We start from the raw sequence: 18,227 nt of genomic DNA, 5'->3' as shown, positions 1-18,227 counted from the left end.
TCGCTCGTGATACACTTTTATATTCATCTGAATTCATTTCACGAAGACTGAAACTTTTCGTATTGCTTCAAGTCAGCGTCCATGTACCTGTTCTTATGTATGTATGTATGTACCAGCGTCCATGTACCGAATAGAACGTAGTGTGCCAAAACATAACATTATTGCCCAGAATAAAATACTTGCATATGTATTTACACACGTCTCAGTCAGCCCGCACGATTTGCGAGAACCTCCAGGAGCAGGCAATTATCTTTGCAATCACACATTTTAAAGAGCTCCTAGATAATTTAAAGCTCTGTCAATCAAGCAACGAAGGGTACCACTCTATCCGTCCAAACCATCAATAAAAAATACTTAAGTAGGTGGAATCTTACAGAGAGCACACAAAAACAATACCACAATGATTTTTACGAACGGATTATAAACCGTATAGACAAGATGAAGTCCATTAAAATTTCAAACAACTGAAATCTTAAGCCTCGCATTCCCAAGAGATTTCCGGAAGGAGAGTGAAGTACGCAGGGAAATATGAGAGAAAAGCCAACCACCACAAGCATTCCTTAAGGTAAATTCCTTCAGACGAAATGCTATTTTTCCACTACGTTTCGTACATTTGGCTACCCACATGATGTGAGTCACATCGCCAGAAATAGAAAGACAAACAATATTAGAACGGTACCTTTCGGCGAAAAAATTCCATATAATATAATGCCTGACTTAAATCCAAATTGCGCCATCATCGGAAATAATAAGAAGAGAAACGGGTTTCAATTTCCCATGTTAACGATTTTCACGAATCTATTCTTCACAATAGCAATTTAACGCTTTTACTGGTTTAAGTTACGGAAACCTAAGATTCATTGTGTCAAACGTTGAGTCAACTGCATAAAAATAAAAGCTTCTTGAAATCAAAGTGAAATCTCGTCCTGCTTTATTTCGGTTTCATGATTTGAAGAGCTTTCATGTTTCCTACGTAAGTCGTTGCAATTTACGTGCTTTCGTGAAGGTGGGACCGACCAGCAAGCCACCGTTTGTGTGAGAAGGTCCCTTGGTGGCAGACCTTTCCTCAACGTGTCGTGTTTTAGGCGAGCCAACCAAGAAGCAAAGTCGCAGCCACCAAACAGTAAACCACATCACACTCTGCACACAATGAAGTCTAGGCGGAGGCAGCAGAGGGGAGAAAGCACTTGTGGACATTTGACAATTGTTGTGCAAATGGAGATGGAAGGAGCAAGTTAAGGATCGGCCTCCTTCTTTCACTTTCACTTTTCCCAGTATCAGTCAACTTTCTACTCTGCTCGCTAACTTGGTTGGTTGGGTGAAAACCACGTACTTGGTTATCCCAGCCTTCAGTTCTCTTGCTAAATCCACGCAGGCAATAGACATCCATCCGGGCACCCTTCAGCAGAACGCCGTCTTTCTCTCTCACTCACTCGCTCTCAGTTTTCTCACTTTAATGGAATAAAATCGTCAATTTCTTGAACGGAACCGACGCGCAAAGCTTTCTCCAAAGTAAGTTGAAATTTTTTCTGTCATGCTTGTCATAATATTCATGCGGAGAACCTAACGAATTTAGCTTGGTTGGTTATGCGTTGTGCCAAATACTGAGTAATAAAAGGTATATTAATAGAACGGCATTAGAATGTGGGCGGAATTAGTAGTACGCACTTAGCAAAGTTCTTATTATGTTATGTGCTTATCTATCCATTTCAGACTGTTGTTATTACGTAGCCAAATCTCTACTGCCTTGCTAATGTAGCGACTATTCAAGTTTATGGCACATTCCCATAATTAGTGTCCACTCTTTTCCAGATTTGGTCAGTCTGAAAGAGAGAGACTTCAAGGACGAAAAGCAGGAAAAAGGACAATCTCCTCGCGTACTTGGTCTTCTTCTGGGTGGACTTGATATTTGTTCACTTTGCTTTCACCCAGCTATCCATCCACCCAGCCAGCATCAACACCAATCCATCCATCCACACAATCCAAACGGCTAAATGGAGTAATCCCCGCTTTCTTATTTCTCCATCAATCTTTTCTCCCTTCTTTCCAGTGAAGGAAAAGGGAGCAGTAGTTGCAGAGGCAGAAAGCCTCCAATTCAAAAGTTGGAGTAGTGCTGGTTGACGACGTACGTACGCTGGGACGTGAGTGAAAGTCAGTTCTCTTAGTCTGCGGACAGACACTTGTTGTTACTTTTTACCATCCTCCTCCGAGTCAGTGTTGTTTTACACGTTCCACATCCAAACAAACTTTGCCCACTTGTACAACGTCTCACAGCCTGAAGCCTGTTTTGGGTCATAATAAAAATAAAAGAGGATTTTCCACAATCCAGGAATCAAGACTGAATTTTCGGCTTAAAGCCCCAATTTCCTCTCGTTCTTGCTCCAGAGCAAACAAATCTTTTGTTCCAGGACTCTGCCACCACGCACTGTTTTTCCTTTGTATAAGAGGACAGGAGTAAACCCAGCCAAACCTGAGTAAGTCAACAGTCAAGTAAGAAAGAAAAGTATCGTCCAGGCTCTAATGGCAATAAATAGTGTTGCATGTATCACATGGCTTCAGCTGCTGCATAATAATAACTGACACTAATTCCGGTGAACCTCATTTGACTTCAACCAGCCAGCAGCCTGCACGTTGGTTGATATATAAAATTCTTCAATTAAACCAAGAACTATATTCCTTCATTGAACGCAGGGCTGCCATTAGTCCAAACTTGGTGACTTCTGGTGCTGAGAGAAAGTCGACTTTCTCGTCGCTCTCGTGAACCCACTCTCAAAATTGCACACTTATTATTATACAAGCCCCTCGAGCCCAGGACTTGTAGTTATCTCACTGTGTGAATAATACTTAACTTGAACAAATAACAAACACCAAGCCAAGAGCAAACATAACACTGTTTTACAATCCCAATTTGGAACATACATCCACACAGTGTGGGTGGTTGACATTGATTTCCTTCCATAAGGCTGACCGGAAGCTGTTTGGCTCAACGGACGTACGTTGTTTGTTGCTGCTTCTGACATTTACCAGGCTACGTCAGTTCACAAGTGATGTTCTATCCGAAACCCCTTCCAAGAATCTAATAACGAAAGACAAGAAGAAGAATGGAGCGTTTCGAAACAAAATTCCACCCACACCAAATGCATCATCCACATCAAATTGCACACCCTTCCACCCGTCGCCTCTCTTTGGGTCCGACACCCAACAATCTCGCCCAAAGACGGGCTTCCACCTCCAATGCACCGATTCCGGCCACTGGGTCGACATCCGACTTCAATCCACAAAACTATCATCGTCGACCTTCCGGTCTGACGTTGTTATACAAACCCAACAAACCTGACATTGATCTGGTCCGAGACTTTAAGCAGTCTCTCAACGCCCCCACGACGACGCAAGGAAGAAAAATGTCTTCTCCTTGCATAGCCCTCCCGTCAATGGGACCCTCGCCGATAGGGCTGGGTTTTGAAAGCAATGCATCATCCCTTCAACATCAGCGACGAAGAAACTCTTCCTTCGTCCCGCAACCTGCAGCGTCAACATCCGCCAACAATAACCAGAACAGACCTGACTTGGATTTATGATGTTTGGGTGGAGGGCGAAAGGTGCGACTCAAAATTAGCACGGACAACAGCGGAATCGCAGTTGTGAATGATGCCAACAATTCAAATAATAACAATATCACCACCAAGCCCAGAACACCAACCCCCACTGTCGCACCTGCCCTCCTGTTTCCAGGCTTCTGTGGTCGAAGGTACTCGGACAGCCATCAGATTCTGTTGGCCAAACCGACAATCGTGATTTCAGAGGATGAAAACAACGAAGACGGCGAAACCGGTGGGGTCGCTGCGGGGATGAATCGTCGCAGGGCAAATTCATACTCACCCATCATGCCCAACCCGTCGGGTGGGGACGAGATTGTTTGCAGCACTGGGGAACTGATGAATCTCAAGTGTCTCAGCCGGAGTGCAATGGAAATGCGAGCATTACAGAGCCATGAATTTGGACCAGATTTGGGGACAGCGGCGAGACGGGGATCTATGTTTCACGCATCAACTACGACGACGGGTAATTTACTTAGTATTTTTAACCATTTATTAAGGTTAACATCATCCGTGATGTCATGATATTTTTGGTGATATGTATCATAACTTTAGGTGGATGTATATCAAAACTGAGTCTTATTGCCCAAATCTAAGCACTACCATTTGAGCAAACTAAATTAGTTCCTGACATTCATTGATTTAATGATTAACGTCCGGTGGTAGACAGCATTAGCAGGAAATATTAATTATCCCGTATCATTAATTGCAAGACCCTGTCTTCCCCTCGCAGAGATATTTTTAGGTATTTATTTAATCCATAAAGAAGTTGCCCAGCGTGTATAATGCTCACCCACTCGATATATGTACAAACTTTCTCCTGTAATCCGCTCTTCGCTGGTCCATGTCAACCCCTCAGCTCATCCTCGTTGATGTGAGCTTATCACACATCACCATCTTCATTGCTTCATTACAAAACAACATCCTTTGACTAACGGGCAGTATTTCCAATTTCTGCTTCGAGTTGCTCTAAATCCAAATTCTCGACGAGAAAATTATGCTGGAGAAAATCAATGTGTGACAGTGGCACAAATAATGTAGTCCATCAATCCTGCATATATTTATGCACCCAGCAAGCGGACGAAGGAGGATTACCATGCTATTGGAATTTCATGGACGTTGCTGGTTGATGAAACTCTCAATAACTCTCGTTTCACATTATCTGAGAATTTTCGTACTCATGCCTTGGAATTTTCCCTCATTAAAAAAACACGAAAAAAGTTTTTGCATACCTCGTTCTCATGGGACGGCGAAATTCAAGGACACGACTGCTCCCTCCCTCCCAAGTAACTCTCTTGGTTTGTAGTACTTTGTAGCAGAAACAGAAAAGTCTAATAAGATAAAATTCAGGCCAACAACATTCGTTAGTAGTAAACAACAGAACGTAGTTTTTTTCCTCTTCTGCTCATCTACGTCTATCGTCTTCTTCCGAGAACTTTAATTCATTACTTTTATTTGTACCGTGTCGTGTCTAATAATGCGACTAAGCTCATCTGCTCCAGTGATCCATGCACGGGACTTATTTCCCTCAAGATAGAGCACGAACCAGGCAATATGCTCTAGAAATTCCGGGATATACTTGTGCAAAAAAAGTTTCATCAGCACCAATTTCTCACATCTCATTCCAGACAACTTTCCATCCTGTGTAGTTAGTTGTAAGAAAGAGAGTGGCTGGAAATAATTTGAATTTCTTGACAACTTTTTACATTTTATAAGATACAGAATTCAATTTAGGGAAGAGTGAAAAATCGCATTTCTCCTGAATCATTTTTAATACAGTTGCTGTGAAAGTAGATTTAGAAATGTAGGTTGGCGAAAATTCGGACCAACATTGGCCGCATTTCGCGAAATAACAACTTTGCCTGAAGGAGTGAAACCTTCTTGCTGCTTCCCGTCTGGGGGAAGGATATGTAGCAACGTCAACCAACTATAGATCGTCTGCCCTTGCGGTTATGGACGCTATGGTTTATGCGCTATACATACGTAGAGAATCTGTATACTTATTATTGACTGCCTGAGTTTACGTAGCTTTATGCTTCTTGTGGTGAAAGCAGTGCAGTATTTGCTTGCCTGAGTGAATTTCGAAATGAATTGCGAAGCGGAAGAAATGTTGCGGATGCATTCCGCTCAGAATGATGTTGATTTCTTTCTCAAGCTGCTGCGAGGAATTCAGTGAGTCATAAAGTAATAAATAAGTAAAATAAGGTTTGGTATTTCAGATTGAATATTGGAATTGAATGAGATCGAGTGAGTCGGATCATCTAAATACATTTCGTTAGGATTGAAAGGGATGAAATGTTTCGAAATTCTGTTGGACTTTCTATATGATAAATACGTATATCTCTGCTGACTGGAAAGTTGAGTTGATTTCCCATTCATCAATCCGTCCATCCATCACGTACATAAATATGGCTGAAGTTTCCAGAACATGAAAATATAAAGTCGTCGCCATCCATCCATCTTGTCACTGTTTACTTGCGAAAGACATAAACATTTTGTTGTCATCATGACGTTAATGGTTAGTTTGTTGGTGGTGTGATGCGGAAACAAGTTGTTGGCTCATCCGTCAACAGCAAACCACCCGAAAAAATCATTGCAGATTTATTTCCTGTTGCTTACATATTACTTTCACCTAAGAATGGTAAAGGATAATCCACGAGTCCTTGAGGGTTATTATTCCTGAATAAATCCTTTTTAAGTAAAAGCTGAATTTAGATATTTCATGTTGAGCGAAACGTCAGAAACTTTCAAATTCAGCAAACAGTTGTATTCTTCATAGATAATCCCGTCACGTCCAAAAATAAGTACTACTATGCACTTAATTTGTGCTGAATAATTTGTTACGTGCCCAATTTTCCTGCTTAATAATTGAAGTATTTATGTCAGGTATGCCTCAACAGCAGCACATCAATATAGACATTACGTATGCATCCCTTGTTTTGACTAGTCAAAGTTAATTATTTGGTATACTTATGAATGCACAGTTTCGAAGCTTTCATTTATTACATAAATTCCCCCAAGACCAAGCGATTACTTCACACACACCGGAGTACATAAATTCATACCTAGTATTTGTATGGAGTGATATTTTTAACCATTAGTTCTTTATTGGAGTAATATCCATCATTTTCCACGGCAGGTTTCAATCCATTCGTAAGTGAAAGTTACTCATTCGATCATTAATTTTGAAACACAATACAGGATTTCATCCTTCCATTTCCTCATCCCCATTTCCACTTAAATCCACTTGACTTGCTTCAGTAATCGGAATTGGAATTCTTATAAATGCAAATATTGATTTTCTTTCTTACTTGGATCGTTCATCCCTTCTCGTCCGACCGTCCTGCACACAAGGCTCCATTCTTTTCCCTGCGAAAACCATTATCATTCTTTCCACATAACATCCATCCGGCTCTAGTCTGTGGGCTGTCTGTTTATCTGAGTAACGATCCTCATTATTATTGAACTGGGATTTTTCCTCGGCGTTTGTATGTTATGACAATTTGCTGGATTTTGCATATAAGGCAGCGTCAGTTGTACACATGCATTAGGATTATTAGGTAGTATGCATATGTTTATTAATTAAATTACCTATCCTACAAACGTATTTGAGTACGTAAATGCCGGGTTCGCTTAATTATTTATGTATGAAATTATTAGGACAAAGTATAGCTGCGAGAGTGAGTAATCGCCTTATGTAAAAGTTGTCTAACTGACACAATTGTCTGTCGGGATGAAGCAGCCCATTAGCTTTTTTGAAGGAAGGAAAACTCTCGCGTTTTTGGAATATTGTAAAAATGTCTTTATGTCAAAGACAGAAGGCAACTAGCGCATTTGACATTATATTCTTGGTACTTATTAGTTAGTGCATACATACATATGTACAGACGTACGTACTTTTAACGGCGAACGTGACAAGAGGACAGACCAAATCACGAGGGAACGCAATACGTGAGTGGAAAAAGAAATCTGCCGAAATGCTACAAACTTTGACATCACTTCACATTTTGATAGCCCTGGAATTTGGTTTCGCTTGCCGATGCTAAAATTCAACTTGGTTTTATGACAAAGTTTCGACCATTCGATTGTTGGTGGGTTCAAACGAGCTAACTCAATCATTTTTCCATGCTCCATCGGCATTCCGGTTTGAAATATGTGTCAGCTGTCCCCTTAATTTTATATTGTATCCATCTTCTCGAGATAATCTGTCTCATGTTAAAATTCTTCCGTATACGCTGTACGATAATAAACGGCGTAAAATAATTTCAAACTAGAATATCTATATTTAGGATGAAATTGCGTTTTAAACATGTAAACACTTGCATAAATGCTACAGTTTCGCAATGAAATGAAAAGATGAAAAGAAATTAATCAAAGGGAAAGAATAGACATTTATACAGTTGTGTGCACACATATTCAGCCGTCTCGCTGTCAGTGGTTTCGTGCGTCCATTAATTGTTGCCCTTCAAAAACAACAAAATAATCCGAAAATAAATCAACATCAAGGTCTAGTTGAGGAGATAGTAGTGTTTTTATGATGTTTGTTTTTGTGTCGGGTTCTCTTTCCGATTACAATACTGCATGGTTAAAATAGGTATAAACAACGGAAAACTGATTATTTACTGCTACTTTTACACATTATAAGTGAAACTGAAAGGACATGTTTTATACACACGCACCAGCAAATCTACCAAATCCGTAATCTGGGAAAGGATTACTGCACAAATTCTAGTAAATCCATTGACAGAATTTATAAAAAGCCATCCACGCCACGCGCATAACTTTCACCTGATGCGTTCGGGAGATGGCTAAATTTATGTATAAGGAAAACGGAACTGAAATGAGATACGTTACGCTAATGTCAAAATCCCAAATCTTCAGACAAATCCTGGAACGCAAACAAACACCAGGTAGCAGAAACTAGCTTGTCAGGTAAACGTATAATTAATCCCCATGCCTGACATATTGTAACATGACAAAATACTATCCCACTAAAATTTTACCTGTTTGCCAGAGGGAAATTCTGTAATTTAGAGGAAGCAAGGATAGATTTCATGAATATTCAAAAGTCTTGGTTAAATTAAAGTCTAACCCGCAGCGTAAAATTTACGTCTTCTCTCAAGTCAGCCTCCTAATCCTCAAGTTAGGAAGGAACACTCCGAAATAGATAGTTTATTCCACTAAGCGAGTGAAATTAACAATGTTACCAAGTGGTAATATACTTTTAGCGAAATTTCCTAAAGTAAATTAACGCTGCCAAAAATAAGTACGCTTTATTCGAGTGAAAGCAACATGCCTCCATGTTTTTGGTTACATATAAATATCTACTTGAAACGTTTTACGTTGACATTTACCATGCACATAATTCTATTAGCTGCTAACAAGGTAATAGGTATGCAATTTTGCATAAGAGCTGTTTTTTTAAGGTGAGATTTATTTCGGTCTAGTAGAACTGGAAACTGTAGCACCGGCAATAATTGTGTTATCAGTCAAAACATGTTTTGGTAAACAAACCACACTCCACAGTAAATACGTCATTGAATGACATCAATCAACTTCTAAGAATTCCAATTATCTGTGCTCAAAGCACAAGACCTGCTAAAATATGAATACGTGATAGAAACACGATAAAAACTAATAGAAAGTAGAAATAGTTCCCAAGCTCACTTGTACATAATCAAAATAATGATTTGGGACCCAAAGTTGCAAACAGTTTTACAATGCGAAGGAAAGGAAATAGGTGCCCGAAAGAAACAACAACAAACTATCTGCCTCTCTATTCTTCCGAACCAGGCTCATCGTCTCCTCTCCCTGCTTTCTCCACCACTCCTGCAATACTTCAATGTTGTACTTGCAGCAACAAAAGCAATCTTTTTCTACCTGATCACTTTATTGTCAGAACACACACGAACTGTTGTTGTGATACTTTTCTCGCTCACTATCCTCCAGAAATAGATGAATGTCAAATGCAGTACGAAAAAGAAACTATGTAACTAACTACTTACGTAGGTATATCCCACGAACAAAGATTACACCAAACCATTAGCTCTGATTGTTGTGCTTGCTGTCGTCGTAGGTCTGCTGTCGAACTTGACATTGACTTTCTATCTCATCTCGTGATTAGTTCTTTAGAATCATGATATAATTTGTGCGTCTGTGAAAGCCAATCGAGACCTTGGTTGGGCAGACACAATTTCATTTTGATTTTATGACTGGTTTTGTTTCACAGGAAATAATAACTATGCAAATCACCAGCGGTCTCTTTCTTTTGACGATACCGTTGCCAAAAAGTCTCCCGGAGAGAAATCCAATTCCAATTTACTCACGGGCTTACTCAATCGTATCAAAGCTGGAGTTGCCGGCGGTGGTGGTGGCGGCGTGTCCCCACCCATCGAGACGGACATTGAGGGCTGTTCAACGTCCACCTCGACGTCGACACATGCTCCACCCACCACACCGGTGGCGACCACGGTGCTGCTCGACCCGAGTGGGTGTGGTCCAACGATCACGACATTATCACCAACGCCAATTAGTTCTCCTCGAGTCCCATCGTCTCAGGACAGGTCTCCAGCAAATGAGGCGGCTGAGGAGCAAAGGCGTGGGAGTGGTGGTGGCGATGGAAAGGTGAGGACCCAATTTTCTAACGAAATCCTAAAGTTACACAAAACAAAATATATAGGTAAAGAGTTGCATGATGACGAAATGGTGGAAAATTACCTTATTTTCTACCCATTTTCTGGACTGCGTTGTTGTGACCATTTCTTTTTACTCTTGTTGAATATGATCATGTAGAGTATAAAGGAGCCAATAGTTTCCTTACACTATTGTTACTACGTCCCACACCATTTCTTGTTAAATATAGATTGAGGTTATATCTTTAAGGTGGTTACGTACTTATATGAAAACAAACATCGTAAAAATCAGTCCCAAGTTGGCAAGATCAACTTTGCTGTGAGAGAATTTATGTCAATTCTTTTCGAGGAAATGGCTGTGCCAGAGCTACGTTATATGATGGCGAATCTCTGTTCAATCCAGAGAGAAATCTAGAAACTAGCTTTCTCCACCTTCTTCCTGTCTTTTCCCGTTTTTATCCTATCTGCCAACTAACGGAGGAAGGGTGGAATCCAACGTGAGATGTCAGAAAGCAAATGTCAAAGTCAAACTCATTTTTTTCTCCTCTGGGTTTTCAATTCAGACGGGAATACCATGGGACAATAACACGGGCTACTTTTTGGACGCCTCCATCCTTGGATTGGCGATAGAAAACCATCTCAAGAATGGGGATAATAAAGGACAGAGACGAAGAGCCACTTTTTGCACATTATCCGAGACGAATGACCAATTACTGGGACAACCAACTAGTTTAGGAGGACAAACTTTGGGAACTCCGACTAACAGGTGAAGAAAAAATATTAAATGTGATAGTTAAAGTCAAAAGCGAGAACAACTTTGTACTTTTTTTTAGTTCATTGCAAAACTAGAGACAAACCCATTTCTGTTAATGTCTAGTAATCCATTTTGTTCTTGTGGCACTTCATTTTGAGAAATGTGTCGCTCATCAAATTGACACACTCTCATGCATAATTTTGTCTCAAGTTTATATGTACATACATTGTAATAATGCGCAGCAAGAAAGTGTAGTCACGATCAAACTTTTACGTACAATAATAATGTATTTTTTTACATAATATATTGACTAAAATTTGTATAAAGAGAACTTGTAGTGCACGGCGTGCCTCGGCCTGGTAACGGTTTTGACCTTATCATACTTGATAAGCGTGCATCAACCTGTTCCTTTTCTCGGAATATGTGCCATGCACGAGCAACTGTCTCTCTCCTCAGATGAGTCGCACATCCAGGGAGTTTGCTGTTTGGCTTCCGTAAGCACATTTGGGACGTAGGGAATTTGGCAAATTGCTCCATTAAATTTCATACCATAGAAGCTACCCAAGCCAAATATGACACCAATATGCTCCTGCATATGTATGCATGTGTAGTTTCATAATGCATATATACTCAAGTATATCTAACTACTCTAAAAGTTGACTCACTTCCTCCACGTCTCCATTTGTGTAGATTATCACTAAATCTAGCAAAAAAAGAAGACGAAAACTGCCGTAATTTAAAGTTTTAAACGATTTCCATCACCTTGAGGTAGAGTCGCCAGTAAAGAACGCTTTCCCTTTACAATAAGTCGACCCCTTTTCAACCGTAGTCAACCTACATACATAAAAGTGCATGCTTCGTCATAATCTCACTTTTCCATAGTCATTCCCAAGTTGACGTTAAGCTCTTATCTAATCTTGTTTAAGTGAAGTGCGTCCCTCCTTTCACTAAATTTGTGGCTCATTTATAAGCAGCACTTTTTATCAGCTATTACCTCCTCAACCGCGTTCAATCTAACTTCCATTTCCCTTCTATTAGAACTGAAAGCACTTCAAACTCAAGGTAAGCGGGAGGAAAAATCCTCCACAAAAGAGTTGGGAGAAAGCATCAGGTAGGAAAACGGAAGACGGTGGTTGCCACTGCCTTTGAGAAACCTCATTATTCAAAAATGTCTCTCCATCATCCATCCACTTTTTATCTGAGTCGGTCTCCCACACCGCAGTGGCTCTTGAAAAAAAGTCAAAAGTGTGTAAACATTGGAATTTGTTGGAGAAGAGAAAACTTTTGGGAGCCTCCATCCCTTACGGATTTATTAAAAAGCCACCACTTTGCTTTAAAACCCGATGCAACAAATAATGAGATTAGATCGGAAGAGGACAAAACATTTCAATTTCTAAACGTATGTCCATATAAAGCTGATGTATTTCCAATACCGCCATTTTTTCTGCTCAATATCGCCAAAGTATGTGGATAAGTCAAAACAAGACTTATTTGTTTTCATTTATTCTTTAATAACGATCAGAAGCCAGGAGACGATCTTCTTCTGAAGGCAGGCAAACATCATCCTTTTCAATCTTGGAGATATTCCGAACCCAAATTACACAGTTCTGCCCAATTCCTATTCGACGCACCTTTCCGAGCGAATGGGCGAACTGAGAGAATTATTAGTTCAAAGTGATTGAAAATTCTGTCGCAAATTTCTCGCATGCACATCACAAAGGTGAGGTGAGCGTATGTCTGGAGGATGGAAAATACTTTTGTATGTATGAACGACGTGAAGTGTATTAAGAGGATTTGAACTCTTTGCAAAATTTTATCTGTACAATTTATTTCTTTCAATCTTGCAGTTTAATCTGTAGATGTGAGTTAAATGACGACTCTGAATAGAAAGATTTTGAAGTTTCACCTCATTTTTGAAAATCTTTTGAAATAGTTTATGGCATTCAGGGAATTGTGTAGACCTTCGTAAAATCGGCTATTACATGATTTATACAATAAGACCTAGCACTCACGGGTAGTCTGGATACTTGGTCTAGTGGATTATACTTATAAATTCACGTGCTGCTCTTTTTCTCACTCTTACGTCTTCATAAATCTTGTGAAGATGTCTTTTTATTACTTTCACGCTGTCACAAAAAGTTTACTTATTGCTAATAAATCCTCCATTAGAACTCCATAAGCTTTTCAAAGTAAAAGCATTTCTCTGCTGCTGTATATTTAAATAGATACATATTCTACCTTGTGCATATAGTGCATACATACACTACTTTATGCTGAAAGCTGTTTTAATCTCTGACAAGGGAGCCTTAAGTACTGTCACATCTCGATTTCCTTTCGGATCGTCTTAATTGATAGATAATTTAGTATAAATAAAACTTTGTCATAGAACATACAGTGCAAAATCACGTTTTTTCAAAATATTTGGCGAAAGCTGCACTAAAACGTGCCATTTTTCCAATGCTTTTAACATAGAAAACAGCCTTCGGAATGAAGTTTATAAATTATATACTGTCCATAATTTCATGCTGCTCACCAATATGCAAAAATGCAAACATTGGCCAATTTTTTTTCAAATTGCGAAAATCTGCAAAATTTTCTAAATTTTAATTCCTTCGTTTTTTTGAAATTTTAACCTAATTTAAATGTTAAACTTCTTTTATTTAAGCATTGCAAAAAAGTTTTCAAAGAATAATTTTTTTCTTGTTGCTACAAAATTTCCGAAAATTTTCCAAAATTGAAGCTCATACTTTTTCATGAAAAAAGATATAATGACTAATGCCAGTTTGTTTTACGTATTTTTCAAAATTGTTGGTTATATTTGTTTTTGCAAGTTGTAATAAATTTTGAGAGTTTATGCCGTCAGGACAGCATGAATATAGGACGTCCTATATTCATGCTGTGACAGCATTGCTGTCCTATATTTATACTTCATAGTGGAGGGACCTAGAAGGGTTCCTCCCAGATGAATTCTTTCAAGTTTTTCAAAAAGCTTAAAATCTTGAACGAGGCATGGAAAAGTTATTTTGTTGAATATGTTAAAAGCTGACGGCATAAACTCTCAAAATTTATTACAACTTGCAAAAACAAATATAACCAACAATTTTGAAAAATACGTAAAACAAACTGGCATTAGTCATTATATCTTTTTTCATGAAAAAGTATGAGCTTCAATTTTGGAAAATTTTCGGAAATTTTGTAGCAACAAGAAAAAAATTATTCTTTGAAAACTTTTTTGCAATGCTTAAATAAAAGAAGTTTAACATTTAAATTAGGTTAAAATTTCAAAAAAACGAAGGAATTAAAATTTAGAAAATTTTGCAGATTTTCGCAATTTGAAAAAAAATTGGCCAATGTTTGCATTTTTGCATATTGGTGAGCAGCATGAAATTATGGACAGTATATAATTTATAAACTTCATTCCGAAGGCTGTTTTCTATGTTAAAAGCATTGGAAAAATGGCACGTTTTAGTGCAGCTTTCGCCAAATATTTTGAAAAAACGTGATTTTGCACTGTATGTTCTATGACAAAGTTTTATTTATACTAAATTATCTATCAATTAAGACGATCCGAAAGGAAATCGAGATGTGACAGTACTTAAGGTTCCCTTGTGAGGTAGAAGATTGAACGTCAGATATACAAAGATATTGTAGATCGGCATTGAAAGTGAAAATCCAAAGCACATTATAAAATTTCTACACGTACACAAATAAATGTTAACCTGGCTTGCAGAATCACAATATATAAGCTTTCAATTCCAAGTTTTAATGGCTAAAGCTGCCTTATTATATGCCTTATTATGAATGCATTGACTGTGTATAGGTATTTGTTAACAAAGTCAAGGACGGCGAATACGTCTGTATTGCATAAAATTATAGATTAGAAATCATTGTCCCCTCTGAATGAAATCACACGTCTGGATCAGTAGGAAGGAAAATAGGTACATAACCGTTTGCAAATTCTGAAAGGCTTCAAATTGAACAGAGTTCCATAGACGCATGCATAATGAAAATAAGCTATGATTTTAATTTACCGTTTGCGTCTTAAATATACATGCACAGAAATTTTATTAGTTTGCTAATATTCTAACTTTATCACTAGACTTCTAAATTACTTTCTAAGAATTACGATGCATTCATTCTCTGGATTTTGAGACTGGTTATGTAATAAACACACATGTCTTAGGCATCACAGCCAGCATTTCTGCCCGTTTTAGATATGTCACTCTACATTGGATAAATTGTTGTTTGTTTAAAAGGCAATTATTTTGCTTTAGGCCCCGATCAGCGTCAGCATACTCTGTCCTTCCCTTTCACCACTCTTCAGGTGGAGGACCTATCGACCCTGAGATGATATCTCGCCGTCGAGAATCGATTGCTTCAGTGTTTCCCCCTACTTCTTCCAGAGGATTTCCACCCCAAGGTCGCAGAAACAGTTCCTTCACTTCTCAAAGTGGAGGAGCCGGAGGAGGTGGCGAGCCCAACTTTTACTGTAATCCTCACGAACAACAAGAAGAAGTCATCGTGGGCTCGTTTATAAAAACCAGTATGACTTCGGAGCTGTACGGAGACGAGGAAGTCATCGTCGAGGAGGAGCAATTGGACATTGAGAATTATGACAATCAAACGCCCCAAAACGTGAAGAATTTTGGAAAGTTCAAGTCAGAATCGTCGTCCTCTTTCTTGGGTGGAATTGATTTCTGGAACAATAAACCTACCGAGACAATCATCAACCTTTTTAGCTCTGCAACAACCAATTTAAAAAACTCGAGCGAAAGAAATGACAGGAGATTTAGTTTCGGCTCCCAATCGAATCATCGAGAAAGCGTTGCCACCATTAACGAAGAAGATGAGGATTCCTCCATCGGAGGTGGCGGAGGCGGCGGCAGTGCGGGAAATGGAGGACTTCCGCATGAACGCCAAAACACATTTTGCGGGTTCTTTCGTAACATCATTATGCAAATCATCCATAGTTTATTTCGTTCTTAAGTCTTCAATCTATAAAGATGGATGTAAATTTCTGAGTATTTTGACAATTGTTCGGCTAGAGTTTTTCTGTCGTTGATTAGTTGCATGGAAGTATATTTATGTAAAGTGGAAAACTGCGGTTGATATATCAAAATTTTGAAAGACTTTGACATGAGTTAGTCTATCTGGTTGACTGCGTACTTATTATTCTATAAATAACACACATATAAATTGTTTTTCAAAATATTGGGCGACCGACAACTGATAAACCCTCAAATATTTGTAAAATATAATTTCATCAAACTTTTTTTTGTGAAAGTTTTCCAACGTAGATAGAAAGGACTTTGGATGATTCCCTGTGTGTGTAAAAGTTGGGATGAAAATCCTGACTTCTTTCTTTGTGAAAGTTTTGTGTAGGCAGAAGACGGAGTAGAATACTTATAAGGTACGACTGTCTTCTTCCCCAAGTCAAAAGGTATCTGAATCTGATCTGAGGAAATTGTGTGATGAACATTGTGGTAGAAAAGTTGTGCAAAGAAGGAATAGTTGGATTGAATTCATGAGATTAATAAGATATTTAATATGTAAATTATGCTGATATCCATATATTTATTAGTCTATGGTACAGGATTTCTGTACAAGTTTTACTCATTATTACAAGTATGAAAGTATTTTTCTGAGAAAAATGTGTAGTGAGAAGGGCATGCGAGATAACATAATATTTATTCAATCCGTTCTTTACCAATCTCTATACTTACGTGCTACTAAATATATATCATTACTTCCACACACATATTCTATTCACCACGTTCTGAATAAAGCAATCTATTTAGCAACCTATAAATACATAGTGAATAATATTTATCTAACCCGGTGCAAATATATTTGTGTAACATTAATCTTATCCCGAAAAACGAATATATTGTGCATGTAACTTTTACTCTCAAGTTTAAACCTTTGATTCTGAAATAAATTGGAGTATTATGGATGTGAATAAATACCAGATGGAGAAATTGTCGACTTTATTTCTACTTGATTGACTACGACGCCATATGTATTTATCTCCTAGACTCATTGTACGCCCACCACGAAAATTGCAGTTAAGATGAGCTCCAAATCATGATCAGGTTTCTAATCTCCAATTTGAGCTATATTACATTTTTAGGAAAATGCCAGCCATACTAACTTACAACTCGAACAGATGCATCGTAAATACAGATACTACATACCCTGTTTCATGTCTCTTAAAGTCAATGGTCATATTGAGGAAAAAGGCATAGAATTGAAGGTGAATGGACATTAGTTGGTTCGTTGGCTTTTTATAGATTTTTTTGACAAATTGGATTCTTTGTTCTTTCATTTTGTACACATATGTCAGGAGAGCATGCTTTGCAATAAGTTGCAATATGTAGTTCTGTATAAAAATACGACTGCAAAAGTTCTCAGAATTTGGATTCCTCCTTTTTAAATGATCTCACGGACAGAGATCGCTCTTAACTTTCTCTTTCTCATTTATTACTGCCCACGTCATCAGATATTTTTATTGGAAATATAGAAATTCGGCAAAAATGACATTTGAGGAAGGTCCAAAAGAGAGAGCCCAAGAATATAGTTTGCACATGTATCTATGTGTAGTTGAACTGTAGTATAGTTTCCTTAAGAGAAAGCAAGCCAGACTTTTTCCAAAAAAGAAAAAGATTATATTTTGACATCAATCGTGAACATATTGTCCTGCCACATGAGACCATAACTAAATACGTGCTGCCTTCTTAGGATCACTATCTTGAGGAAACGAGCAGGTGGTCTTAAATTTCACAATCTTTTCCTTTCCTATTATTCGGTCTGTCGTGTCTCTTTTCTTCTCACGGTCTTGCTCTTTTGTCGGTTTGTTGCACTGGAGAGAATTCAACATAATAGTGAAGAAAGGTACAAATCATTTCGGCTATCTCTGGACGAAGAAAGAATGCATGGAAGACGGGATTGCTCTTTTTTGTCATCAAACGCGTTCGCGTACGTATAAATATATGAGTACATATCAAAATATAGTCTCTTTTCACTGCAACTATTGTGTCCATATATTATTAAACTTGTGGTCAGGTAATTAACTCAGGTCAGGTCCACAAAATTGGTATATTTAAAGTCTAATGTTTGTCGCAAAATATTTTTAAATGACAGATCCCATTATTTTCATCTGCTCAGTATTTTTATCATCTTCCATAGAATGAAACTTTAATTTCAGCCTTATAGATACTTTTACTCGAACATCAGCATAAAAAATAT

The 18,227-nt window shown here is 38.3% G+C and overlaps 1 protein-coding gene across 1 annotated transcript; it reads left to right on the top strand.

Moving 5' to 3' along the window:
* The first annotated feature begins 1,286 nt into the window (after positions 1-1,286).
* LOC118435012 lies at positions 1,287-16,951 on the top strand. The gene is made up of 5 exons (XM_035849977.1): positions 1,287-1,512; positions 1,813-4,062; positions 9,826-10,220; positions 10,792-10,994; positions 15,257-16,951. The coding sequence occupies exons 2-5, from the start codon at positions 3,849-3,851 to the stop codon at positions 15,966-15,968; spliced, it is 1,524 nt and encodes a 507-aa protein (XP_035705870.1). The 5' UTR covers positions 1,287-1,512; positions 1,813-3,848; the 3' UTR covers positions 15,969-16,951.
* The last annotated feature ends 1,276 nt before the right edge of the window (positions 16,952-18,227 follow it).

The sequence above is a fragment of the Folsomia candida genome, unplaced genomic scaffold (assembly GCF_002217175.1).
Source record: "Folsomia candida strain VU population unplaced genomic scaffold, ASM221717v1 Fcan01_Sc003, whole genome shotgun sequence".
NCBI lineage: Eukaryota > Metazoa > Arthropoda > Collembola > Entomobryomorpha > Isotomidae > Folsomia > Folsomia candida.
Note: the sequence above shows the minus strand (reverse complement) of the source record. Positions and strands in the feature narration are given on the sequence as shown.